The following is a 26,953-nucleotide window of genomic DNA, read 5'->3' as shown; positions in this document are numbered from 1 at the left end:
TGTGTGTGAGTGTGTGGAGAGTTGATGTCGGGGAGAGAGAGAGGAGGAGTGAGATCTGAGTGAGAGGGGGGTGACTGGCTGAGTGAGTGCTCGATAGGTCGACAGAGAGACAGGACAGGACAGGTCAGAGTGTCGGGCCTCGCTCGCTCTGGCTGCTCTAACTCGGTTGTTTCCGTTGTGTCGGGTCGCTCGCCGCCAAGCCGTTGTGTCTTCCCCACTATCGATTGGCTTGTGATCCGCCGTGATGGTGCATACGCGGGGGCTGTAGTGTGCAGAACAAGAAAAGTGACCGAGTGATGGCCTGTGAAGAGGGTGCCGCGTGGTAAATTGAGACGAAGGTTACTTAGGGATGATTGGCTGCATCAGGCACGTATCAATCCTCTTCCTTGCCGACAGGAATTCAAGACGCAACGACAGACGCTTTCTATCACAACATAGTTTATCAAAAAATGCCATTGTCAGAGAAAACATAGGTGGTGAAGAGCACGTGCACAGCTAAACCAAGAAACGGAACCCCGAACGTCTTTGCGCATGAATGAACATGAATTACGCTGAGATCTGAGAGAAGTACTCTTAACCCCTATCGTTTCCTAGGATCTTTTTTCCATTTGTGCTGCGGTAGAAAGTGTTGGTATGAGGTAAAGTGTGTGGTCATAAATCGATGTAGAGGCCTACTTCTTTACGCAATCCGAGAAGCCCTCGAACCGCTTATCAGCTTGTTGTCCGAAGAGTATATCCATATAGGCATCTTGCTCTATTTAATTAATTTAGTAGTGGCCGTAAGCCACTTTTATTAAAATTCCGTTTATTGCAAAAATAGGGCAAAAAAGTTCCCCGAAGGTAATCTTCTGCCAACCCATGGCCGCACCGGGATTTGAACTAAGGCACAACGGTTTTGGTAAAGCGAACTCAGGTGTTCACCGCTTGACCGTCCAAATCCCAATGGTACACAGGCTTTCTTTTGTTTCCTTGGCTAAGTCTTCTGTCTGTGGCTAAGTTTTCTGTCTGGCTAAATTTTCTAGCTTGGCACAGCTTGGGTGGGTTATGAGCTAGCTTGGCACGGTTTGAGTGAGTTATGTTGTGAGCTAGCTTGGCATAGCCTGAGTGAGTTATGTCGTGAGCTACATGTAGTTTTGCAATGGCTATATTGTGCATTAGTTGTGTGTGTATGGGCGTGGGGCGTGGGGTGTAGGGCGTGGTTACTCCGAGAGTTCATGTGTATCAGGAAAATAAGCTCAAGTACAGCGCACGAAGGTGGAGTGCGTGGGAGAATTTTGGAGTAATATGGAGCCACTTAATCGGAGCCCATCGACCGAACGGGGCCGCGCTCTTTAAAACCTCTTTCACAAATGCGGAAACATCCTGATCCCGGGCCCGGGATCGCAGTGCTTTTCTGTCCAACACCGCCCAGAAGCGCTCGTCAAGTAGTTTCGTTCAAGGGGGTCGGTCGTAACAAAGTAAAGGGAGATGCAATCCCTAAAAGAAAAATGTTTTTCTTTTTCTCCAATAGACGAAAGCCCATCTCCAACTTCCCGTTTCCATGAGAGCATACCAAACACTCGAATGCCGCAGAAAACTGGTCCTAGCCAGCCCACCGAATCCAGGGGCGAGAGACTCCTCATGTAGCTCCAGGTTCCTTTGTCTCTAAACAACGAAGCCATGCTGCGCTGCAGTTGAGGGCAGTTAAGGCGTGTCGTCAAATCCTGCAGGAGAAAGGGGGTTGTCCTACAAGTAGCTTAGGTGTGTGGACTGAGTACTTGGTTCGTCCCTACTACTGCCGCGGTGTAAAGAAGCTTTTGGTGAATGGTTGATGGGGTGGAGCAGCTCCGTGTCTTAGTATCAGAGATCGCCAAACTTAGAAAATAAAGCTCCTCTAGTGGCTTATGCTTAGGATCCTGGGACAACGACGAAACACACGGCCCCCAAAGTGCTGGTGCGCTTGTAGACTGATATCTACATGTGTGTAGTACATATAGTCACTTGATTAGCATTTTCGAGCTTTCTCTAGATACTACATGTACTCCCTGGGTTAACCCAGGTCATTATACAACCAACGAATTATCAATCAATCAACCCAAGCTGCCATTGATACAACATCTGAAACCGATACTTCAGGGCACATCATACCGTATCACTGAATCCTTACCATTGAGAAAAGGAGATATCCGCCGATCTAGTTTCCGAGTAAAGTGGGAATAGGGACATGTATGGTGGATGCAGACTGTAACGGGCACCACAGTGAAACGCTTCCGACAGAGAATTTCGCTAATTACTCTGTAGTAAATGTTTTTTTTTTAATAAAAGCTAACTATAGCAATATGCGCTGATTCAAGCTCTACCTCCCTATGGTCACGGATCTTTTTATATTTATGAGGTTAGACTTGAATTAGCCATTGAAACTGGTGTTCGTTACAGTCGGCATCCACCATATCTTTACTTGATGAGCTTTGGCCACAGTCACAGCCTATCACTCGAACTCGTTTCGCATCCGTTGTGGATCATACTAAGTATGTATATTTAAACAGCAGGAAAATGCGAAAGAAACGAATAAATATCTTCTAATTATGTATTCATGTCATCTCGTTAGATGGGCGCTAAACCCCGGAGCCCAAATGGCAATCAGCCTTTTTTCGGGTCATGGGCGGGCCCCTCGATCTCATCCACCAGAAAAAAAGGCTGTCAACCTCACCCTCCAAGCCAACATCTACACAACCGTAAACACTAACACCCACAAGATCTCTCGAGTTTTAGAAAGAGAAATTCAAATCTATAAATAAAAAACACCAAAACCCACACATATATTCCCAAAGCAGGAATGCCAAGACATCGCAAGCCAAATAGAGCTATGCTGACTAAGCGACGTTTCATCGCGACCATTACTGCGCTCGCTGGGGGTAACAACGCGACTTCTTTCCCCGATCTCTTCCACGAACGAAACACACCGCATCGTCGCGATCACCAGCACCCGATAGCAGCAATCGTCTCTGCTGTCATCGCTACTGATACTCGTTTCATCAATCTCTCCGTTTCGACCTTTCAGCCTCACCTCCCATTTCTCGCTTCTTTTCCCCCCCTCTCGCTCTCTCCTCTCTTTCATCCCTTTGGTCGTTAAAATAACAACTGCAATACGCAGCGAAAACGATTCGTTCGAATTGAAGAGTATAAAACAAAAGTAAATCATGGATGCCGATACGCTGGACTTTGGAGATTCCCCATTATCAGGTACAAACACCGGTACCCCCAACCACAACCCTGCTGCTGCAAACCAGGCTCATATCCAGGGCGATGGCAACACGCCTGTAGGTCTGACCCCAGGCAACGGTATGGACGATGATGAAGATACGCACACCCAGAACGGAAACAACACCGCCGCCCCGTCCGAGAGCGCTGGAGCAGGGGGAGCTGGGGGAGCTGATGCCAGCAAGGGCTCGCCAACTGACACCGCCGCGCCCGAGGAAGAAGACTCTGTGATGCAAGGCACTGACGAGGGTAGCGCTGACTCCAAGAAGAACGGCGACTCGCCCGCAAAGAATGGCGGGGAGGGCGAAGGGGCTTCGGGTGAAGGGTCTTCGGCCGCTGCTAACGCGCCGGCTTCGCCTGCGTCGGAGAAAAAGAAGTTGGAAGATGCGGCGAAGGGGTATTTGGTTGAGCAGACGCATATGGTCGTGGTGCCGTCATACTCAAAGTGGTTTGATATTAACAATATCAAAGATATCGAGCAGAGGGCGTTGCCCGAGTTCTTTAATAACCGTAACAGGAGCAAGACACCGCTCGTGTATAAGGATTATCGCGACTTTATGATTAATACTTACCGCCTGAACCCGTCTGAATATCTCACAGTCACGGCGTGTCGCAGGAACTTGGCAGGTGATGTCTGCTCGATCATGCGCGTCCATGCATTCTTGGAGCAGTGGGGACTCATCAACTACCAGGTTCGTTCTCCTAAACTTACCCCCGATCATCAATGCTAAAAAGCTGCACATGCAGATTGACCCTGAAACAAGACCATCAAACATTGGTCCCCCATTTACTGGTCACTTCAGGATAACTGCGGATACCCCACGTGGTCTGCAGCCCTTCCAGCCCGCCCCTGGCGCTATCACTACGCCCGGAAAGCCACACCCGACAACCGAGCGCGCCTCTAGCGCTGGTCCCTCCAAGGCTGAGCTTAACCTGGAGATCCGCAAAAACATCTATGATGCTTCCGGAAACCGTGTGGGCGGTACCCAGGCCAATGGCACCTCCGGTGACTCTGAAGACGAGTCCGGCAAGAAGCTGTACAACTGCTACTCCTGTGGCGTTGATTGCACCCGTGTGCGCTACCATTCCGCCCGCAGCGCGCGGTCTCAGAAACAGATTGAGCTCTGTCCCAACTGCTTCCTTGAGGGTCGCTTCCCTGCCACTAGCAGCAACACGGATTTCGTCCGCATGGAGGATCCTTCTCACTCTACTGTTGAGAAGGACGCGCCATGGACTGACCAAGAGACCCTTCTGTTGCTCGAGGGATTGGAGCTCTACAATGAGGACTGGAATCAAATTGCAGACCATGTCGGAAACAGGACTAGGGAGCAGTGTGTAGTCCGCTTCCTCCAGCTTCCCATTGAGGATAACTACCTTGAGGAGAAGCCAGAGCAGCTTGGACCCCTGCAGTACAACCGCACCCCGTTCTCTCAGGCCGACAACCCAGTCATGAGTGTCGTCGCCTTCCTTGCCAGTATCGTCGACCCCAAGGTCGCCGCCGCTGCCGCAAAGTCGTCAATTGAGGAAATGACCAAATCTCTGAATGACCAGATCCAAGGCAACAAGGCCGCTCTCGCCAAAGAGGACCCCAAGCAAGCCGCATCCGAGACTGCCGGCGAGAAGGAAACCTCCGCTACTAATTCCCCCAAGCCGGTGGCCGAATCCTCGGCGGCGGCAGCTTCAAAATCCACCGACGTCAAGTCCGAAGGCGCCACAGCCGACGAGACCATGGACGTGGACGAGCCCGAAGCCGCATCCACCACCGCTGCTCTCTCCCCTAGCAACCCCGAGATCGACCCCACCGACACCCCCGAGAACATCGTCACCAAGGTGGCCTCGATCGCACTGGGTACCTCCGCCGCGCGCGCGCACGCCCTCGCCTCGAACGAGGAGCGCGAGATGACGCGCCTCGTTAACGCAGTCGTCAACTGCTCGCTCCGTAAGCTCGAGCTCAAGCTCACGCAATTCAACGAGCTGGAGCAGGTGCTTCAGGCCGAGCGCCGCGAGATTGAGAAGGGCCGCCAACAGCTGTTCCTCGACCGCCTCGCGATGAAGAAGCAGTGCGTCGTCGTGCAGGACACGCTCAAGAGAGCGCTTGCCGTCGGTGGCGCAGAGGGATACCAGTTGGCCGGGCAGGCGGCGCAGATGGGCGGGCAGGGGCCGAAGTTGGCGTTTGAGGGACAGCAGCAGGGCACCATTCCTAATGCCGGGATGAGGCCTGTCAGTTTAGAGAATCCGGGTGGCTATGTTGGGTATGAGGCATAGATAATTTGTAGTCGTGTGGGGTGTGTTGTGTGTGGGGTTTCTTTAAAAGGGTTACATTGGCGTGCTTTCTCTTTTTACTGTTTTCTTTATCTTTTTTTTTTTTTTTCAGTGTTTTGTATTTTATGAAAGCTCTATTTTTTTTTCTTTTCTTTTTTTGTTGCCTACCGTATCTACTAGCTCCGTATTGTAATGCAAATGATCATGAAGGTTGGTATGTAGTACATGTAACTGCGATACGACCGGTATTAAATGGGCGGCCGGCAGTGCGGGCGTGTCCTGTCGTCGGAGAAACTAAAAAGGACTTTTTGGGGGAGAGAAGAGAGAAAGGAAAGGAAAAGAAAGTGGGGGGAGAGGTTGGTGGATTTCTGTCTGTATGTCTATCTGAATGTTCTAGAAAATTGGGTGTCGGTGGTGACGGCGATGACAGTGGCAGTGGCGGGGTTAAATAATCAAACATTCACGTTTCAAACCAATTGATCAATCATCATCCGTGCCAAATGCAGGTTCACAAGCTCTCACTCGCCCGTCCAAACACGCGCGCGTGGTCCAGTGACCGTTACCCTACCCTGCATCCATCCAAGCTCCCACGGAACAAGCCGTAAAAAAAAGATTCCCAGTAACACAAAATATATCCCACCTCCATATCCAAAACAAATCCTCAACACAACAGAACACACCCACAATCCACCCATCCCAATGGCATCCGTCTCGGACCCAGACTCCGACGCCGACACCGAAGTCAGCACACCTCCCCGCCTCCGCGGCCCCATCCTCGTCTCCTCCGACTCCGACACCGACAGCGAGCCCGAGCGCCCGCCACGGCACCTCCGCGCGCCGTCGAAAACGCCGTCATGGGCAAAGAGCGTGTCGAGGTCCCCGAGCCCCATTATGCGTAGGAAGAAAAGAGCGAAGAGGAGTGTTTCGCCAGGCATTGGGCGCTGGGGAGACGACGACGAGCAAGGGTACGAGTCGGCGGAGAGCGGGCGCATACGGCTGCGCAAAGAGAGGAGCCCGAGTGTGCTGCGGGAAGAGGACTCGGACGATGAAGATGTGTCTGGGAGTGGGAGTGAGGCTGAGGTGAGCTCTGGTGAGAGTGGGGTGGAAGACTCCGAGGACGAGGATGAGGTTGAGAGTGATGGGGAATCGGAGGCCCCCTCAGAAATTGAACAACTACATCCAGATAGTCCCACCAGAACTGCTCAGACGCGGATAGAGAGGCAAGAGAGCCTAGATCAGGAGCTACAGTCGGAAGCTGGGTCTGAGGATGACGAGAGCGAAGACGAGAAGGAAGCTTCAAGTTCAGGTGCTGAAGATAATGCAGAGACCGAGCATGAAGCGGAAACCGAATCAGAAGCAGAGGCCCAACTGGAGACGGAGGCTGAATCAGAAAGAGAGGCCGAATCGGAAGTGGAGATTGAATCAGAAGTGAAGGCCGGCTCAGAAACGGAGGTCGAATCAGAAGCAGAGATCCAATCAGAAGTGGAGGTAGAATCAGAAGCAGAAGCCGGACTAGAAGCAGAGATCGAATCCGAACCAGAGGTAGAACCAGGAGCAGAGGTAGAATCAGAAGAAGAGATAGAATCAGAAGCAGAGGTCGAGTCAGAGGTAGAGGACATGCCCGAGCCTTTGGACGAGCCTGAGGATAACTCCGAGTCCGAATCCGAGGGCGAACCCGAACCCGAGGATGAGGATGAGGATGAAGCTCAATTCGCGGACGAATCCCAGCTGGAGACCCAACCACTTTACGAGTTACCGCCCTCAATACACAGCTATGCCAACAGAGATACAAATTCCGGGCCCGCAACACCGTCTCCATCTGACGATTCAGACGCAGAAGAAGAGGAGGAGGAGGAGGAAAGCCCAGTCCCACTCGCCAGCCCTAACAAACGCCCCGTAGCCCCTCTAGATAGCCCCTTCCCATCAGATCATAGCGAAGCAGGCGCCGAAGAAGACGCCGAAGAAGACGCCGAAAGCCATTATACCGACTCCGGTGAAGACGAAAGCGAAGATGAATTTGCCGAGATCAAGCCCACGGTAACCATTTCCTCCACCTCAAAAGGTCGCCCAAAACGAGCCGCAGTACGACGGACCGCAGAACAGCAGGCCGCACTACGACGGGCCGTAAAACAGGCCGCAGCACGACGGACCGCAGCACGACGGGCCTCAGTACAACAGGCCGCAGCACGACGGGCCGCAGAACGACGGGCCCCTAAAATCACTGGGAGAACGCGGGGGCGACAGGTCGATGTGTACAACTCCAAATACATTGAGCTCCTCAATGACCAGATCGAGCTGGCCGCTTCACGGGGGCTCAGTGAGATTGAGCATGACCGCGACCGGGTGACGCAGGTGCTTGGGTCGGTGTGGACGAGGAGGGAGAGGGATATGTTCTTCAAATATATAGCGATTGTTGGAAAGGATAATGTCGCCGAACTGGCACGGCTCATTGGTACCAAGAGTGTCGTGGAGTGCCGCGCGTATGTAAAGGCGCTGCAGGATGGGAGGGAGCACGATTGGCATGCTCCGGCTAAGCGGTGGATAAGAGAAAGAGAAATTGTTTCCGCGAGAGACATACCAGCGGCCGTGGAACTCAGTGATGAGTGTGTCGAGGCATTGGAGGAAGAGGCGTATGTACTAGAGGCGCGAATACGCAAGGACGAAGAGAGGCGGGAGAAGGTTAAATGGGGAGATCTCTGGCGTCTAGATGCTGCAAGCTCGTGGACCCTTGAGCAAATGTACAAAGAGAATGAAATCGATGAGATTCGCGAGATTGCACCGGAAGCTGAGCTGTTGAATATATATAACATGCTTGGGATATCAGAAAGGTATGTGTACTCCCCCCTCCACCTCTTTCCGGCAATCTTTTTTTCAATACTTGCTTGTCCGATCAATTGCGCAATACTGCTTTAAATTTGCCATTAAAATGTCTTGTCTGCTTTTGGCCCTTACGGTTTGGATCGCACACAGTATCTTCATGAACGGCTCCGGCGACGATCACAACTGGCAGTTCCTGGGCTCTGATCCGCCCGCGATCCGCTACACAGCATTCAAAGATCTCCACACGCTCATTGTCAGCCTGACCAGACGCATCGTTCAAACAACAATCTACATGGCCACATCACGGGTCCGTGGAATGGAGAGCCAGGTCTTTGGCAAATCCAAGTTCATACGTCCGATCGATGTTAAGGCAGCGGTGAATTGTCTGCGCCTCCCCGAGAACTCGAGGGAGTACTGGATTAGGATCCCGAGGAGAACCGGGCTGCATGTTTATAACAGGAAGGAGGACATCAGGAAGAAGAGCAATATAGGCTTCATTCCATATGATGAACTGGAGCAGGTCCTGAAATCTACCAGGGCATATGGCTCAGGTTCGGGGGTAAATCCGGGTGATGATGACGACGAGGAGGATGACGAGGCCGTGGAGGCTAAGATGGATGCGTTGCTTGCAGCCGCGTACGTTGAGCGCGACAATAATGAGAGAATAAAACATGAAGATGCCTCGGATCTAATGGATACCGAAGTCTCAGACCTGGACTCTGAGTCCGGTATCGATGGCGACGAGGACGAGGATGATGAAAGTCATGAATCCGCAGATAGCGATATGGACGTAGATGGCACGCTTAGAAGCAAGCCCCAGAAAAAACTAGATTCCGAGTTGGAGGCTATCGACAATGCAGAGGATGCGTATATGGAGGTATTGGACAAGAAGCGGAGCTATAAGGAGGAGAAAGCTCTATGGGAGCTGATGGGCAGAGAACCCAGTCAGCCTTTGCCTAAAGTAGCAAAACCGTTACCGAAGTTGCTTCCTCTCGAAAGGAAGAGACCTCTAGATCTTATGAACTGGAGGGACAGCGCCGGTTATCTGGCGTCATGGGAAACGGATAAGAGGAGGAAGACAAAGCACGATGGTGGTCTATGGAGAGGAGACGATGATAGTTCAACTTTTCATTCGGCAGCAACCTTGTCAGAATCACAAACGACCACCAAAGTGCATGAGCACAAAGTAATACCCAAGAAGAAGAGGAGGCCGACGGCCAGAAAGCAGAAACAGGCGAAGGTCCTAAGCCCTGTGAAGGCTATAAGTCCACCTGCTCATAGGCCAAGAAGAATTCGTGAACGACGCCAATCTAAAGTGTATTCCGGATTTGTTTCAACCGTCGACAATATCGTTGAGAGCGACGAGGAAGCTCTTGCACGTGAGTTGCAGGAAGATAACTCTTTCTCGGAGGAAAGTGCGGATTAATAGTCTCCTTTTCATTTTGGTTCCCTTTTTTCTCCGTTGTACGTATAGCATAGCATGATTATGGGTGGCTTTGTATATTGTTTTATTGCGAGCGAGGGCCGGGCGTTTGGGCTTTCATTTCAATTTTCCCTTTTTTTTTTTTCTGTTGCAAGAGGGTGAGTGAGAGCTTGTGATGCGCTATAGACCCCTCCTGCACTACGTCGAACTACCGTGAGGGCGCAAACCATCACGAAAGAATCATAGTTGGACTGTTAGTATACCAATATAATCTGCGTTTTTCCTATTTATTTTATTTTATTTTTATTTTTTGGGGCTGAAGTTTGAGGATGGCTCTGGGGAAATCAATAAAACCGTTGTTGTGGCTAAGAGTCGGGGTCTTGGGCGTTCTCTGTACATATATGTACGGTGGCGTACGGGTAGGTTAACCTAGGCTTCAAGATCGTGAAGATAGCCCAACCAACATCATTCGATGATTGTGTTAACTGACCTTTGGTTACACGCCCATGGATTACGACCATTATGATTAAAATGATTTGGTCATTCCGACCTGGGATAGATGGCGACTCTCGCTAGGATGAGGACAAAGACAATGTCTAAGGCGTTTTGCAGGTAACTGTTCCCTTGAAAGGCTCGCCTTCACCAACAACCGCCTAGCACCGCCACTACACCTCTCGATCAAAGGGGACTCACAAATAGGGGTCTATTAGTTTTTTTTTACCGGTCGGAAGACTTTTTGAACGAATTCCTACAGCACTTCCGTCATTATCTGTTTTTGACTGCCATCATAGATCAGTCGAGTGATGGTTCATGAACCAAATTATGATTGTAAAGGACATGTCGGTTTTAGTTTAGCGAGTATGTAGGTTCACCACCGAAATCCAGATTAATCAAAGCCCCCCCTAGTTAAGGTCAATTTATATTGGGAATAAGTAAACCTTTCTGTTCCTATATCTGTTTCCGAAACGCCTAATTATGTCCAAGGATATATGAGACTCGCTGAATCACTATTGCTAGTCGAATTGATCTCGGCCAGTTTCAGGCACTAGTGCTCTGTTTTGGCCCACCAATCCTCGCTTTCTCCCAAACTCTAATTAGGTACATATAGCTCTCTACTCTAGATACCCAACAAACCTCCCCCACAATAGTTAGTTTTAGAAAAGAGCTGATCCTACCCATACCCTATAAACCAACCCGAATGTTTGTTCTCATCATTTTGTAAAGAAAGAGAAGCCGAGAACAGAATTAATGTACAGAAATGAGATTACTAATGATGAATTGCTTGCCTAAAAACAATAAGCTGTTTAGATATTACAAGCTTAGACTTTTATTGAAGCTATATTATGGGTTTTCCCAGGAATAATTTGTAAGAAAAAGGATACCCCCAAGTTCACACGCGCATCTTGCCTGTGTTGATTACCTCATGGTCTCATACGTCCAGACTAAACGATGAAATTAGCTAAATAGTCAAGTTCCTATCTCACAGCACATAACTGAAGGATCCGGACTTACCAAATTAATTCAAACTCTTTATACTTTTGTAGGTAATTCATTCTCCTCCTATATGCCCTCAACAACATCTCCGAATCCAGTCTTCCCCTCAAAGGTCTCATCCCAATCAAATTCTTCATGGGTATGCTTGGAGTAAAGAATGGATCAAAGACAAGTAGGTTTCTCATACCGTCCAAAGTCTTCTCGATTCCTACAATCGTCATCGAATGTCCGCTATGTTGAAAGTATATCGGCGGTTTATGGGTCCGCGAAACTCTGTGTACGACCTGCCCTTGAGCTGTACCCGATTCGAAGTAACTCTCAACAAAGTCAAGCAAACGATGCTGGGTCTGAAGTCCTTCAGATCTATTGAATGAAAACGGACGACAGGAGATCCCGAGAGAAAGTAACATCGTTTGAGCCTGTTCACATTAGTTAAGCTCTTTAGATTAGATATTCCATAGTGATTTGGAAACTAGCCTCTGATGTTCCTATGTATTTTCTGGTGCCTCTAATACCACCAGTTTCTAGCCTTGCGCTGGGGTTGATACCTTTATCCCAACCCTCTTCAATCCAGTCTTGTATTCTTAATATAGAAGGTATTCCCCCTTCGAAGGGATGGCTTGCCCTCGGAAAGGCAGCTTGAATGTAGCTGATCATCATCTGAATATTCCTATACCCACAGAATCCACCTTCTCCCTTGATTTGCTTTCCCACATGTTTTACCCAAGGATGACATAGCCAGGCGCGTGCAACATTTGGGTCACGCTCACACAGAAGCGCAATTACAGGAAGTAGATCTGAAGTTTCATTGGATACTGACACAGCCTTTACAATAGTACCAGTCGCACTGTCGATCCTGGTGTGTGTGCTGACTTTGCCGCCCCTTTCAAGTTCCTTGCGAAGCCAGTCAGGCATTTGATGTTCATGGGCGTATGGCCCAAGGTCGGATTTCTATATAAATTAGTTTTATTCGAAGACGATGGTAGTAATAGATTGGCAAAAGGGGGGAAAGCCACTTCACATACACCCAAACGCTTGACCCTACTGTCATTGTAAGGGTTGACTGTACTTGATCTTGCTGTTGATTTTTCGTGTCTCCTCGAACTGCTTGAACTGTTGCTTGTATAGACGGTATCTTTGCGCTGTCCCGGTGGGAAAGATACTTTTTTCGGCGATTGATGCCTTGTAAAAGGTTCCGAGTCTTTGTAAACCGGTCTGTGTCCAAAACCTCTATCCCGTTCTTTTTCTCTTCCTCTATCGCTCTCCCTATCTTTGCGTGTGTCATTTTTATCATACTCCCTACGCTCATCTCTTTCTCTTCGCTGATCACTCTCCCTGAACTGTTTCCCCCTATCCTTATTATCGTATTCCCTACGGCCGTAAGCGTCTCTCGGTACCACCGGCTCCCTGGATATAATACCATCTCTTGATATGACCAAACTTCTACTCTCCTTTTTTTCTCTTTTTCGAGTCCCGCTACTACTTCTGCTACCACCATTCGTCTCCTTTGCCGATTTACCACTACCACTCCCACTTTCCCGCTCCATATACACAGAACCCCTTGCAATTCCCATCTCTTTATGACTCGAGGCTGAACTCGCTGGAGAATTCCCGCTCGAGCTTCCGGATGAGCTTCCATACCCCTCCTCATGTCTCACATCCTCCATGGATATTTGTTCTGCATCGTGGAAATCAAGGTGAGTCTGTAACTCCATCAACAACACAGACTCCCCGCACCCGGATTCAGGGCAAAGGACATATGTCGTCTCTTCGCTCTCTGCAACCTTTCTAAATTCGTAGTCTAGAGAATTGAAATTTCCACTGCCACCGATGCTGTCGCTAATGGCGCTCTTGCACTCTTCCTTAACCACGAATGGGGAGTCTTCTGTGTGCAACGCTTCTATATGTAACAGGAGTCCATACTCGTCGTTGTTATGGAACTGACAAAGAGGGCATTCAAGGCGTTTCTTGCGTTGCTGCTGCCTGTGCGTCATAGCGACCTAAAGAGTGATTAATTATGGTAGGAAAGGTTGTCAAGATGTTCTTCAATGAAGGATTCAACGAAGGATAATGCAGAAGAGAAGTATGTTTCGCGGTTCAGGCAGCCTGTTTGTTGACTTGCCGTAGGACCATGTGTCTGTGGGAGATATGAGGCTTACCCAGCGCAGGGATGATCAACCAGGTGTCACATTTGATCTAATACGTCTGCATGCAGCGGCCTCGAACCGATAGGTTGTCTATGGCATAAAGGTGGGCACACTTCGCTCCCTTCCACTTGCACTTGAACTCGAACTCTTTCTATAATACAAAACAATCGTTCCTGTCTTGAACCTTTTTTTGGTCCAGGAGTAAAAAAAAAAAAAAAAAAAAAAGACAAAGATATAAAAGGCGAAATAATGGATAAACGACAAAAGATTTCTCTGATCTTCCAGGATCGGTGCCCTCGCGATGGCACCTACAAGTACTTTTTGGGCGAGCCTGCTCTCCTCCGCTTGTAAACAACGTACCCAGCAACAATGAACACTTGGAAAGCAATAAGAATTGCAATGTATGTTCCAAGCCTGGAGCCGCTCGTTGACAGGGCTAAAAACCAGAATAATATCAGCTCTTTGTGTCTTCTTTGTCGTTGGGGTAAACAATGAAAAGGGCTTTGTTAAAACGAACGAACCTTGAGTCACGGTATCAGGGACGGAATATAGTAAATTGGAGTGATGCTCTTTCAGAGTCCTCTGCAGCGCGTCGAACTGGTGTGAGTAATCTTTGTGGGTGATTGCGTTCCCAATTTGTACAGCGAGATTTTCAATAACGTTTCTGCATAGGTCCATAAGCCAAACGATCCAATTTACATCAACCATACTTATTAAGAACGTAGCCCGGGGACAATTTAATGAGCTTACATTTTGGTCTCCATATTATCAATTTGGTTGCGGGGAACTCTAGTTCCTCTCATTTCAGAACGCATGTCGTCGTGCCTGTGAGTTAGCGCATCGAGTCTGTCATAGAGCATTCCAATTTGAGATTGGATCGCAGCCATGTGATGTGTCTGTTTTTCGGAAGACAGGAAATATCAGACATTACTGTGGATAATAATAAACAATCACAAAGACCACCTACCATGCCCTGCAATCGATCGTGCAAATCCTGGAACTGTTGTTCCGGTGTTTTGTACATCTCTGCAGTTGTGTCCTGAAACTCGGGAATGTACTCCTCAAAGTCCTGCTCGTGAGGTGTCCGGCCATGCGCTCTGGGGGCCTCATTCTGAGTGTTTTGCTGAGATGACTCGCGGTTTATCTGCTCATTATTTCCAATACCCTGTTGCTGAGTCCCGGACGCGTCCCCGCGCTGTTCCGGGGAAGCTACAAGTATCGAAAAGAGTTCAAAGCTATCAGGAGTGTCTGAAGTAAGTGCTGACACCCCGAAGTGGTAGCTAGAAGGAAGTTTAACCTGAATCACAAAGACGGTTAGCAAAATAATATGCCAGAGTAGAGGGAAACCTTGTTTATGCACCTTTTCCGTTTCAAAGCAAAAGTTTCCATCAACTTCGACCTTAAAGGTCTTTGGCCCTTGAACAATCTTTAGAGATGTCAAAACTCCTCTGTTACGATAATTTATGTCACAGTGCCCAAAAGCAAGCGAGGGAACATGGTGGTGGATTGAATAGTCAGTCTGGCCATCGTTCAGATACCCCCGAACGCTTCCTGACTGTACTCGGCAATGGTTAGATCAAAATCTTTCCCAAAAAACTAAATTTCAGTTGAACATACTCCGCCATACGAATCAACGACCAATGCTAGTCCATCGAAGGGTTTTGAAGTATAGACCGATTCAAGTCCCCCCTTCCCACTAGCCCCACCTGCGGTGTACCAGAAGTGGAAACTCCCACCGGGCCTTTCGCCGCCCGATGTTCTAAAATCAATATCGACAGACCACTCGTTATATGGATTTGGTTTGTTCGTATATAGTCCAACGCGTTGGTTCCCGGGGCTTGGTGGTGTTAAGACCAATCTGTCCGAGAGTATCTGCGGATCGCCAAAAATTTGGTATCCACGGATTGTATGTCTATCTTGGGAGAATCTTTGGATACTCATATTAGCGTAATCCTGAAGTCTTTTTGTGATATATGTAACTCACGGATGGATCAGCCCGATTGAGTAATCAGCATCATATTCATAATTTCTGTCGGCCTGGGCGAAAGAATGTGCAGGTGCAAGTACTAAAAGTACCTGAGCAATGGCGTTGAAGCTCTTCAAGAGCCCTGATCTTGAGAGTGACGTTCTCATTTCAAAGGAGAATTGAAAAGAATGTAATGATTGGCTGCGATATGTGAAGCTCCTGACAGCAGGGCAGATTACGTGTAGAGATTGAAAAAAAAAAAGGGAAACCTCGAGTCGCAGAAACCAATATAGGAAAAGGAAACACGGAGCGTTATTATATCGTGGTAAGGTGTTGCTACCTGTCCTTAGAAGCTCTCCAGTTTATCCGGTGAAACAACAATCACATTGTTAGCGGCATTACACTGTTACACACATTCAGGTCGGCAGATAGGATCTCTATATTTGATTACATAAGCAATGATTCGAGCAATCTATAGGTACATACATGTACGTACGTTACTCTTCCAACATCTAATTTGGTCGTCAACTCCCGATATAATAGGTAGATCTAGGCAGACATGTTAGCCTGAGTTGCGTTGGGCACACATCAAAGCCCGAGCTATGGCATGGCACCCTGGCCCTCGTTTTGAACGAGTCCTGCCGGGCTTGATCAGTTGCACAGGCCAAGCGGTTTCCCCGGATTAGTGTGGGGTTACCCGGACGAAGATAAGGCCGCATGACATGACATGAATCAAAAGGCTAACCGTTCCTGTATTATGCTCTCGGTTGATTATGATGTACCTAGGTAACGGGCTGACAGCTGAGCTAGCCAACCAACCCTACACTACATGTACTAATTTGGAAGTGGCTTTTGTGGCACCTGCATGTAATATTTGTAAGAATAGTACCTAGCGGGCTCGTGGGACTAGAATAGTAGAGTGAGTATGTACCTGTCGTCGTTCACCGGCATCGACGAATGTTCTACCAAAAATTATGGCAGGAAAACAACCAAGCTGTAAGGTCTTTAGGTTCTTTTCTATTATTTAAGGACTAGGACCAGGGGTTGCTATACCAGGTCCTTTCCAAAATTTCTCTTCTAGATAGATTTTGTGTCACCGGCTCCTTGTATGTAGGTCGGTTATGAGATTGATCTCTCTGGCCCGGCCCCGGTCCCCATAATAGCAGTTTGGGCAATCTTAGCTTCTCTCTTGACCCTTAATGTCATCTTTTGTTCGTTTTCCTAACAGTGGCAGACGACCAAGGACGTAAGCCACCCTGAAAACACCAATCAAGCCCCTTTCTTGTGGATTACGCCGTCAGAAGAAACCGGCCTCTTCCAGTGGAACTCCGCAGTAGTCAGACTCAACTCGGTGGTGGGGGCGCAGGCTGTAGGGTTAGGGTATTGAACATACTATTGTTCCGGGCCGCTTAGATTAGAGCCCTAACCCTGAAGCGGTCCGGAACCATATATACATGTAATTCTTTGATATAAGATTGTAAGTACGTGCAAGTGAGTATATTTAAGTACTCAAAACATAGTGGCATGCAGGAAAAACTCAAGAGTTAAGTACATAAGTTATAGGATATATATACATGATTGTGAACAAGGCAGAAGTTTTTGAAACATCTCTTTTTATACAGTACGAAAAAAGAGGATGTGATAGGTACTGTACCAATACGGAATTGTGCAAAACTTCCGAATTAAATCGGAATCCTAACTATTATACCGTAGCAATACCGTAACAATACCGTAACACTACGGTATTTTGTCAGATATGGTACTGGATCCACCCGCTTTTTTGGTACTGTATTGACCTAATCGTGAATTAAAGCGACAAAATGATATACATGTAGGTAGCACAGGTTTGAATGGCTCTAGAATCTGGGCATACGTACATGTATATACAGAAGGTTGCCTTGAGAGCCGAAATCATTATTTCACCCGAAAAATACATATATGCATAGATACATGTAGTCAAGATAGAAGATCTAGAGTTTTGCTGTTAAGTGCGCACTATTTCTAGTTCTCGAAAACAGGCTAGATTGAGTCGGGCGTGAGAGAAAATAAAACGGTGTTTAAGTTACTACAAGTCCGAACTACATGTACATGTACAGCGAAAGCTTGCTATAACGGTACCTTCTATAAGGGTAATCTCTCTATAACGGTAGCACTTCTCGGTCCTTTTTGCCCGGATTTCAGCACAATCACCTCTTATATAAGGGTAATCTCTCTATAACGGTACCAAATTCCGGTCCCGAGCGTACCGTTATAGCAAGCTTTCGCTGTACTTAAGTGCGCTTTTGAATTTGCATTATCTCTATAGGGGTATTCACTTGTCGGAATACGTGCTCTCATAGGCATGTTCTTATATGAACCGCTTAAAATAATCGGCAGTCGCGTATTCTGAAATATGTATGAGGAGAAAATAAGCATAACCAACCTACATGTACCTTATTGTCCAGAATATTGACCATGCATGTGTATCATATAAGGGCCATTGACTACATAAGTACGCTAAGCACAAAGTTACAAAGGTACATATTTCTAGAAGTGAATACATAGCCCCTTATGCTTTATTCTAACCCGCTATAAATTAGGATTTAACTGCTTGTATGCCTACTTTAAAGCTTTGAACCGTTGGTATAGAGATGCACACAAAATATAAAGCGAACTTCGTAGCAAACTTTTCTAATATACAGGTGAGTATACTCTACATCGTTTTCATGATTGAGCCACATTAATTAAATCGAGACACTTCCGTTCTTCCGAAGATTTTTTTTTATAACTCGTCGCAGCTACATCGATCAGCTACCCGTCCGGCGAAGAAAGGGATTAAGTACAAAGATTTCCAGCACAAATTATAGAGGTGCAGCCACAAATAGCCGTTTTTAATTCATTTAAGCCAACATAACATTTACTCTGCGATTTCGCCCTCTTCGCTTTCTTCTGCCTTCTCATCAAGTTGCATCTTTTCAGGTTGTTTTGTAGATGCCTTTACGGTCGGAGAACGGACATCTCTGGGATAGTCATAGCCCCCTGGAGTCCTTTCGTCAGGTGTTCTTGCCCTGGGGGTCCTCTCCTTAGGGGTTCTTTCCCGTCTCGATCTCTGATGTAGAAGTCAGTAAATTAAGGTTTTCATATCTTTAGTAAAAGGAGGAAGACGATAATTATACCTTTGAATCCCTTCTACCATCATCACTTTCTTCTGTAGGACTTAAAGGCCTAGCTCTTCTTCTAATGCGATACTCATCGTCACCTCTAGTCCTATAAAGCCTCTCTCTCTCTTCTTCCCTCTCTCTTCGCTCTCTGTCGTAGACACTTTCCGCTCGGTCTCTATCGTGTCTATGTCTACTATCGGGCCTTCTCGTCTCCCCTCTTTCAGAGCGATGATGCGAAGTGCTTCTCGCTACACTTCCCCTATGTTGATACACCCTTTCTCTTTCACCAGCGGCCCTCCTTCTTTCTGCCTCATATGCGTCAGGCTCTGGAGATCGACTATGGTGGGAGTCACGATGATGACGAGAATCAGTGGGTTTATGGTAGGAAGCGCTTGAGCGGTGACCATTACGAGGTTCAACAGCAGCATCTCCACGATAAGCTCGCCCATCCCTATCCTTTTCCCGCACTCTGTCACCGCGATCTCTATCCCCACGATCCTTCTCTTTTCGCTCTCTTTCCTTTTCCCTATCTTCGTGTTTATCCTTAAGCCGACGAATGAACTTATCGAATGCTGTACGACGCAATTCTTCTGGATCAAGTGCTATAAATTCATCCATTTTTTGGATACGAGGACGGACTTGTTCCCACGTATCCGTCACATCAATCGGAGGCTCAAGGTGTTTCATAACAGACCTTAGAGCATCCATTTTGCGGCGTGCATGACGTTCCTGCTGATGACGATCGTCCTCGATACGCTTTACAATCTTCTCACGAAGTTTTTCGAATAGAGCAGCCATCGTTTCACGGTCATATTGTGCTGTACGATGGTCAGATTTCAGCACACTTTCCAAATCTTCAAGAGTAGTTTGCTCTCTGATTTCAAATCGTTTCTCCTGTGTATCAGAAGTATTAGCACGCCCTAAGTTATAACAAGGGAACAGATTGGGGAACTCACATCCAAGATATCCAAAACTAGGTTCCTTTTCAATCTTATGTCTCTCTCAACCTCTTCCATAATGTCCCAAAACAAATCGAGAGGCGTAGAGCCAGGTTGGCCGAGCATATTGAGATACCGTTCGTCATCCTTAATTAACGGGTGAATATGTTTCCACTTTGTTCCGACTCGGATGTCACCTTTAGTACGAAGTTGGCTCAAAAGTGCCGTAAAGGCCTCCCTGCACTTCCTCTCCTTTCTCATTTTCGTGTTTTTGACCTTCTGCCTTTTGTCGTTGAATGTTCTCTCGAGCATTTTGATATGGTTTTCGAAAGCGTTCAACACATCAAGTTTGGACAATGCCTGGAATTTCTCTTCAGACTGGAAACGTTCATTCGCGTGGATGATCGCCTGGGCTTCTGACCAACGTGTATATGGCTCCAACTCAAGTGACTTAAGTAAGCCAACCAGCTCCTCTGATGCTTCCTTTCGTGCTTGCTGCTCACGCTCCTGTTGAGCCTTTCGAAGTTCTACAATGTACTCGTCAAACAATTGGCGACGTTCGCTTTCGTCTGAACTAGATCGAAAAATCGTTTCGCCCTCGATCATGGGTCGCGCAGTTCTACGGGCATAGGCTATTAGCACGGTATAAGATGACTGGGTGCGAGTAGCTGTGAACATACTTCCACCTAGTGTAATATTTAATTTCGGGATGACTCTTCAACATGACTGCAAAGTCCTGTCTCAGCTTCGTGATCCTATCCTTTGCTTTCTCCTGCTCCTGCTGTTTGAGTTCGACAATATACTTCTCAAAGGCTGCCTTCCTGTCCTTAGGATCCTTTAAAGCACGATACTGCGGCTCCTTTATAATTGTGCGCATCGTTTGCTCCCACGACCAGTCTGGCGCCACTCCAGTGCGACGCAAAAGCTTAATAAATGCCGCCTCGGCTTCGTCATGGGAGGAATATTGTGGACCATCTTTATCATTAGCTAAAGCAGAGGGAAGAGACATGGGCTTAGCAGCGCCATCGATGCTGGTGTCCATATGCGCACCCTGGAGGGCTACCTGGCGGTCATTGTTTTCGTAATGATTGTTGAAATTTTGTGTGCCCCCGGCGACGAAGGTTTGCTGCCTATTCCGTTATCAGTTTGAATTTTGTAAACACAAGGTTTGACACCATTCGGGGTAGATCTCGCGACTCACGGAATATGAGACAATCCTATAGGCGCCTGTGTTTTCTCCAAAGCAGCTTTATAGGCCTCGGGCATCTCCCAGGTGGTCTGTTTAGTCTCCTCATGGTACCTGTTTCGGCGAACAGATTAGTACCGCGTCAGAAGTGGACATAGCAGTATTAGAAACTCACCAGTAGGGGCGACCTTCTTCGGATTTGTGTTGCTTCCATGGCAGATCTTGTAGGGCCCTCTAAAATAGCATTAGTATCAACTTTTAACTTTATAGCTCGAGAAACTGGTTCTCACTTCGGCTGGTGTCATCATCTCTACTGGTTTGGTCCATTGGGTGGCTTTTGTTTGAACATTGTAGTAGTAAACTCGTCCCTCTGGATTCTTCGCTTCCTGCCATAGGGCTGACATGATTAATGAAGATGCGGAATGGCACAGGAAATTGTCGATATTTGAAGACAGGAAGGTGAACGCTGCGAAAGTGGATACTTCAACCTTTCTCTGTTTTTCTTTCCCTGGAGCTGCAATGGAAGGTTTCGCGCAGAAAAGGAAGACACGGTAGGTAAGGAGGCTGGCGATCTCAACCAATGAATGATAGCCCTAACCCTTAGCCTCACGGGATCACAAGTCGGTTGGTTGAAGTCACAGAGATTCCCAGTTAAGGTCACGTACCTAGATGTTCCAACTCAACAGTTATGGAGTTGGGCTATGTGGTACGCTTAGAGGATATCAAATACGCTTTCCCGAGACTACAGTTATTACTGCTAGCGTATCTCAGCAAGCGTGAGGAACCATTTTACAGCCTCCTGGGGTTTCTCCTGTTATACATCCCTTCTACTTGATAGGCACTGTCCGCGGAGGAATTGTCAAATTCAAAGGGTCGATTTTCAAAATTGACGGTTGGCAAATACGCTCTATTTAAGTACATGTAACAACTTAAAAGAAATGGAGGTAGTGAACCCTACAAAGGAAGGCCAGAAGCTATAGATTAATTCAGTGAGCGTCCAATAAACGAACTCTCTACGGGAGGGGGGGGTAGTTAGGGTTTAGCGGAGACAACTATAAATGAAGAAAAGAACGTAAACCTATAGATGACCCATAATTCTACAACCTAAAGTTATATATCCATCAATGCATGTATCTGGGTTGTCTATCGCTCTTCGTGGTGGTAACACCGGGCCAACTCCTAGTTAATTGATGACAGTAGATAGACGCTGAAATATTTAACAGATAGATCAGTTCGCAGGGAGCTACTGCTCTACTCCATCTTCTCCATCCTGCCCTCACATTCGCAATGCCTGCTACAGCCCCACGGGGAAAAGGACACGCCAGGACAAATACAGTCGAGATCCAAGAGTCTGCCCGTCTCGAGCTCGTTATCCCCCAAGCCTCAGATCTCGACATATCACAGGCAATTTCTAGGACGCTCGAGGATAGCAGTAAACCAGCTGCAACATATGGTGGCGGCATCCCCGCTGTAGCTACCATTGCACAGCGTGATTCGCTCTTCTACGGTTTGTTCGGATTATGTATTTTCATAAAGCTAGTGATGAAGTCTAATAGTGTTCTTCGATATAGATGAGACACTTCCGGTCTTTGTAGTTCTTCAGATCCTCATCCCCCTGGAGGAAAGTCTTTATGAGTCCTACCTCTCCCGACTCGCCGTATCTCTTGAAGTAGCGGCGGTAGATGGCCAAAAGCGCCAAACGGATTATGGGGGGAAGGGTCACGAGCAGCTTCACTTGCTCTTCCAGACAGTTGTGGATGAAAAGGAAACCCAGCGGATTCTATTGGGGGATGACTCGCAGAGGCTAGCTATATGGAAACTGGAGGTTCCATTAGGCCACCCCCGAGCCCGCCTGAATAATCCTCGTGTGATATTCACGGCTTCTACCACCATACGGCCGACCGAGCTTCAGAAATCTGTGATCGAAGACGAATATATCACTTCCAGGCAGCCTGTCGGTCTCAACCTTCTTGAATCCTTCTCAGATGACCCCTACTTATCTTCGATTGCTCCACGTCTCTCGGCATCTCGTGTCTCCCGCGTTATCCCTGTGACTCAAGCTCCCCAGCAAGCTCTGCGTCCGTTCGGTTATGCCTCAAAACGCTCTTTCAACATATACCCTGCGATTAATATTCGTTTACGTTACTCACGTATTTTCTCCGGGACTAAACAAACAATCATTGCTTCCCTAGATCTTGAAGTTACCCCCTTCGGGGATTGCGATGTTACTATCGAGAGCGTTGACATTGCATTGTCGGGTGGAAGAGCCGACGCACTAGCAGATATATCATCTTCCACACTGCCGATAGAATGCCGACCCAGAGATGATATAACGTTTCTATATACTCTTACTCAAACCGATCTTCTCCCAACCTCCAGCGATCCTATACCGATCCCCTCTAACTCACCAGTTCGCCCGATTTCAGTAAGCTTAAGAGCGACGGCACATCTTTCCTCAGTCTGTCATCCTAAGATATTCACAAACTGGACAACAACTGTAGACTTCTCCCCGCCTCCAGTAACGCCTTCATTCCCCCCTACTCCTGGAATACAGCGAACCCATCGCCCTCCTTCTTTGGGGAGTATAATTCACGGTGCAACTGTTTCTTCCTCTACCGGCATTCGGCCTGTTTATCAACCTGCACAACCTTCACCTAATATTGCCTTTACTCCACCCATTCTATCATCTCCCTCATTTGCGTCTTTCCAGAACCAGGAAAGTGCACTGGGTTTGACGATAACGTTTGCAGGCCCTTCGAGAGTATATGTGGGCGAAGTTTTCCTCTGGACGGTATTCGTCGTAAACCGTTCCCAACGGGCAAGAAAACTAGCACTCATCGTTCCACCAAAACGACGAAAGGTCGGGGAAGGTAAAGTTCTGCCCCCTCGACCAGCAGGAGATGATGCAACGGAATCGGTATTGGACGAAAATGTCGTGTACCAGACACACAGGGCGCAGTATCTAGAACCGGCAGAGTTGGTGCCACTTGTCAACGATGTTAGGGTTGGGTAAGTCGCATCATAGTATAACATTGAAAGCTAAACCTAATCATTATCCTATATTAGGCCGTTACTACCCTCGGCATGTCACACAGCTGAACTTCGATTCATCGCGTTGGCAACTGGTGTACTGAACGTTGAGGGCGTACGAGTTGTAGACTTGGTAACAAGTGAAACTACGGACTGCAGAGATTTGCCAAGCATTGTCTCTGTAGGGAAGAGGTAAAGCTGAGACATATGAAGAGGAGGAGAATGCCGATTTTATTACAATAGACTACATGTAGGTAAGCTATTAAACATGGCACGTTTGGTGATTTTTATTTTTGTTCTTGGGAGGATCATGTGGATTGATTATTCATATATCATGCATCATGAAATTGACACTGAGAATCTAGAACTATTGTAGATATTATGTACATAATACAAAAAAAAAAAAAAGAGCCTTTTTTTTTTTTTTTTTTTTTTTTTTTTTTTTGGGGGGGGGGGGGGGGGGGGGCTAGACGTAATTATAATACGGAATATGGCAAAAAAAAAAAAAAAAAAAAATTAAAACTCTAGCATTGATGGAAGAACTCTGTAGTTTCCATTTTCATACCGTACAGTACATGTGTACCGGGTGTGCACGTTAAATACCGAGACGCCTTGAAGGATTGGTTGATTTTGTATTGGAACCGCCCATGGTAACCAAAAGCAGCCAATGAATTTTGGCCTTGGCCTCAAAATTTATATGGTGGAAAAAAATACCGAGACGTTTTATCTATCTTCACTTAAAAATTCAAATATTTTCCTAAAAATACAAAAAAATAACCACTGAATAGCCCTTGCTTACAGGTTCACCTGAGTACTGATTCGAAGTTATCAAAGAAGTTTTGGTGAAGTTCGAAAAGAACATGAGTAGAAAAGAGGTTGAGGAGGTTGTGTTGCAAAAGCTGCGGGGTAGACTGTCCAAATACCTGCTTGGCTGCCAAGTGTCATTTTAATTATATCAGCCCAATCAGATTCCTTTACAAACCCTCACTTTTTAAAATTCCCCAAAAAGGGGTTCTCAGTACTTACCCTCAACCCCCGGTACAGTATCAGAAATGGGGGTAAAACTGATGCCGCATCAGTGCGGCATTGCGAGAATATGCCGCTTTATCTCCGTATTTTGACGAAGCAAACGGTAGTGTTACCGCAGTGGTACGGCATTGCCAAAGACTGTGGTAGTCATTTTATCCATGTTTCTGTCACTGTATATAGCCACCCTATACCCTAGCCTAATTGTAGTAAAGTCTGCGTACTTTAATGCTGGCCAGATCCCATTGGAAGAATAGATGAAGTACAAATATGGCAAAATATAACCTTTTACCTAAGCTCTTGTACTGTGACAACCATATTTACAACATCGAACATTGGCATAATGTTTAAGGTCACATATGCATGTACGAAGTCCCAAATCATAATGGCATATGTTGAATTCTTTTATATGTATGTTATTACACCGCAATTCAAAATACGCCTAATTCCTATCTCTAGGCACCATTATTACTGTTACTGGCAGTACTGGCATTCTCTAGTAGCCACCTTGCATGACCATCCCAAGTATCCCGATGCAACGCTGCCAGGCGGTCATAATGGTCATATAACATCGCCAACTCACTCTCCAATGCTTCAACTTTGTGTTTTGATGCCAGGGATGGTGTATATGCTCTCATATCTGTCATACCTCTCATAACAACCGCTGAGTCCGAAAGTGGCGTGAAATTTGAGATCTGGGTAGGATTTTTGGTGCCAAGAGATGCTGAAACGGTTTCATGAATAAACCCATTTGATTTGGTTGTTAATGCATAGTTATGCAGGTCGACAATTGTGGAAGCGGATGCAAGAACGGCATCATAACGCGGTTTTTTAATTGTTGTTTGCTCGATTGTGTCATGGGCTTTAAAAGAAGTTGGGACAAAGCCATTTGGAGGGAGAATTTTGATAGTTGTCACAGAAGCTAGATGATAAACGGCTTTAAATAAATAAAGATTACGAAAAATGAAGAGCCGGATGCTTACATTTGAATTGCGCCAGCGTTCGGAACACATGGCCCGTGGCTATATCCCAGATGCTGACGGTTCCTTTCTCGGTCCCAGTGACGAGATAGTTTCCCTCGTAAACAACACCCATTGATGTAATAGGACTTTCATGATCAGTAGCATGCCAACGATTCCCTGAAAGTGTCACAGGAACATGCCGAAACTGTTCGGAGAACAGTTGATTTGAAGATGTATCCATCGTTTCATCAGAGCCAGCATTGCTGTGAAAGCTCACGCTTTGAACTGTTCCATCCTCGAGGCCTGCATAAAAAGCGCGATCCACAGGATCAAGCGCTAAAGCTGTAGGAACAGAGGAAAGTATGTATGTTCGTAAGTGAGTACCATTGCGATAGTCCCATACCTAGCTGGGTCAGTGGCTAGAACCATGTTTAATCTTATAGTGTTTTCAAATGATTCCTTACTATACAAGACGAATCCTTTGAAGCAGTGACCATAATATCAGTTGGCCCCGCTGCACCGATTCTCCCAGGTGATATAGCTGTGATTTCCCGCTGATGACGGTCAAGGATTCTCTCCGGCTTTCTCTCGCTACTCCGAATGTCGAGTAAGGAGGCCAGAGACCATACATAGACATTGCTGTCTGCGGAACCTGTTATGACAAAATTTGAATTAAAGTCGAAGGCGATGCATGTTACTTTTTGAAGATGTATTTGAGGGGTCGAGATAAATCGTCCGGTTGCAGTCTAGAAGGCAATGTGTTATAAATTTTTCTAAAAAGAGATTTTGGTAAACCGTTATTAGTTCTGAGGATCACACAAACCTCCCAAATTGTGAGCCGTCCAGAGTCGGTTCCTCCAGCCAAAAATGCTCCAGATCCCCCGCTCGCTTCAATGACCGTGAACTTTTCTTGGAATGGCACTGTAGATTCTAAATTTTGTTTCGATCTGTTGTATATATTGATAACTGCCTTGTCACTCTGCGCAGCGAAAATATGCGATGGGGTTACTGCAAGACAGTTTTTGAGTGTCGAAGAGCGCTTGAAGCTTGCTGTCTGTGAATATGTATGCAAGTCAAAGACAGCAATGCTAGATTCGGCTGTTGAAACACTAGAGTTATCGAGTGAAGAGCGCTGGGTGCCGAGAATCACCTGTTCAGTCAACATTATTTGATATCCTTCTGGGGGTTTTGAGTGTTGTGGAATAAATAAGAAATGATTGGGCTCAATGCTAGATGTTCTAAAAATGCCCAAGACTTTTTTTTTGCGGCAAGTAAATGTAGGTGAGCCTCATGCATGGTCTGTGCGTCAACTGGGACTA

At 47.0% G+C, this 26,953-nt stretch overlaps 7 protein-coding genes across 7 annotated transcripts; 3 read left to right on the top strand and 4 right to left on the bottom strand.

Moving 5' to 3' along the window:
• Positions 1–3,179: 3,179 nt before the first annotated feature.
• Positions 3,180–5,505, top strand: H6S33_008954 (uncharacterized protein; the record flags this gene model as incomplete). Its single annotated transcript, XM_044840296.1, has 3 exons — positions 3,180–3,222; positions 3,304–3,932; positions 3,988–5,505. 3 exons carry the CDS (start codon positions 3,180–3,182, stop codon positions 5,503–5,505), a joined length of 2,190 nt encoding a protein of 729 aa, XP_044697769.1.
• A 696-nt stretch (positions 5,506–6,201) lies between these two features.
• Positions 6,202–9,748, top strand: H6S33_008953 (uncharacterized protein; the record flags this gene model as incomplete). Its single annotated transcript, XM_044840295.1, has 2 exons — positions 6,202–8,330; positions 8,473–9,748. 2 exons carry the CDS (start codon positions 6,202–6,204, stop codon positions 9,746–9,748), a joined length of 3,405 nt encoding a protein of 1,134 aa, XP_044697768.1.
• Positions 9,749–11,680: 1,932 nt separating this feature from the next.
• H6S33_008952 (uncharacterized protein) lies at positions 11,681–13,233 on the bottom strand (the record flags this gene model as incomplete). Its single annotated transcript, XM_044840294.1, has 4 exons — positions 11,681–12,190; positions 12,265–12,440; positions 12,536–12,610; positions 12,660–13,233. The coding sequence occupies 4 exons, from the start codon at positions 13,231–13,233 to the stop codon at positions 11,681–11,683; spliced, it is 1,335 nt and encodes a 444-aa protein (XP_044697767.1).
• Positions 13,234–13,694: 461 nt separating this feature from the next.
• On the bottom strand, positions 13,695–15,519 carry H6S33_008951 (uncharacterized protein; the record flags this gene model as incomplete). Its single annotated transcript, XM_044840293.1, has 7 exons — positions 13,695–13,822; positions 13,908–14,050; positions 14,137–14,282; positions 14,354–14,683; positions 14,747–14,941; positions 15,004–15,313; positions 15,371–15,519. 7 exons carry the CDS (start codon positions 15,517–15,519, stop codon positions 13,695–13,697), a joined length of 1,401 nt encoding a protein of 466 aa, XP_044697766.1.
• A 2,729-nt stretch (positions 15,520–18,248) lies between these two features.
• On the bottom strand, positions 18,249–21,020 carry H6S33_008950 (uncharacterized protein; the record flags this gene model as incomplete). Its single annotated transcript, XM_044840292.1, has 7 exons — positions 18,249–18,440; positions 18,508–19,386; positions 19,449–20,049; positions 20,111–20,560; positions 20,632–20,730; positions 20,792–20,850; positions 20,907–21,020. 7 exons carry the CDS (start codon positions 21,018–21,020, stop codon positions 18,249–18,251), a joined length of 2,394 nt encoding a protein of 797 aa, XP_044697765.1.
• An 883-nt stretch (positions 21,021–21,903) lies between these two features.
• On the top strand, positions 21,904–23,842 carry H6S33_008949 (uncharacterized protein; the record flags this gene model as incomplete). The annotated part of the gene is made up of 3 exons (XM_044840291.1): positions 21,904–22,123; positions 22,188–23,625; positions 23,683–23,842. The coding sequence occupies 3 exons, from the start codon at positions 21,904–21,906 to the stop codon at positions 23,840–23,842; spliced, it is 1,818 nt and encodes a 605-aa protein (XP_044697764.1).
• Positions 23,843–25,127: 1,285 nt separating this feature from the next.
• Positions 25,128–26,799, bottom strand: H6S33_008948 (uncharacterized protein; the record flags this gene model as incomplete). Its single annotated transcript, XM_044840290.1, has 5 exons — positions 25,128–25,594; positions 25,656–26,037; positions 26,099–26,380; positions 26,458–26,688; positions 26,785–26,799. 5 exons carry the CDS (start codon positions 26,797–26,799, stop codon positions 25,128–25,130), a joined length of 1,377 nt encoding a protein of 458 aa, XP_044697763.1.
• Between the last annotated feature and the right edge of the window lie 154 nt (positions 26,800–26,953).

This window comes from Morchella sextelata (genome assembly GCF_020137385.1).
Source record: "Morchella sextelata strain SCLS chromosome Unknown scls_3, whole genome shotgun sequence".
Classification (NCBI taxonomy): Eukaryota; Fungi; Ascomycota; class Pezizomycetes; order Pezizales; family Morchellaceae; genus Morchella; species Morchella sextelata.
The sequence above is the reverse complement of the archived record's forward strand: the minus strand, read 5'-3'. Positions and strand labels throughout refer to the sequence as shown.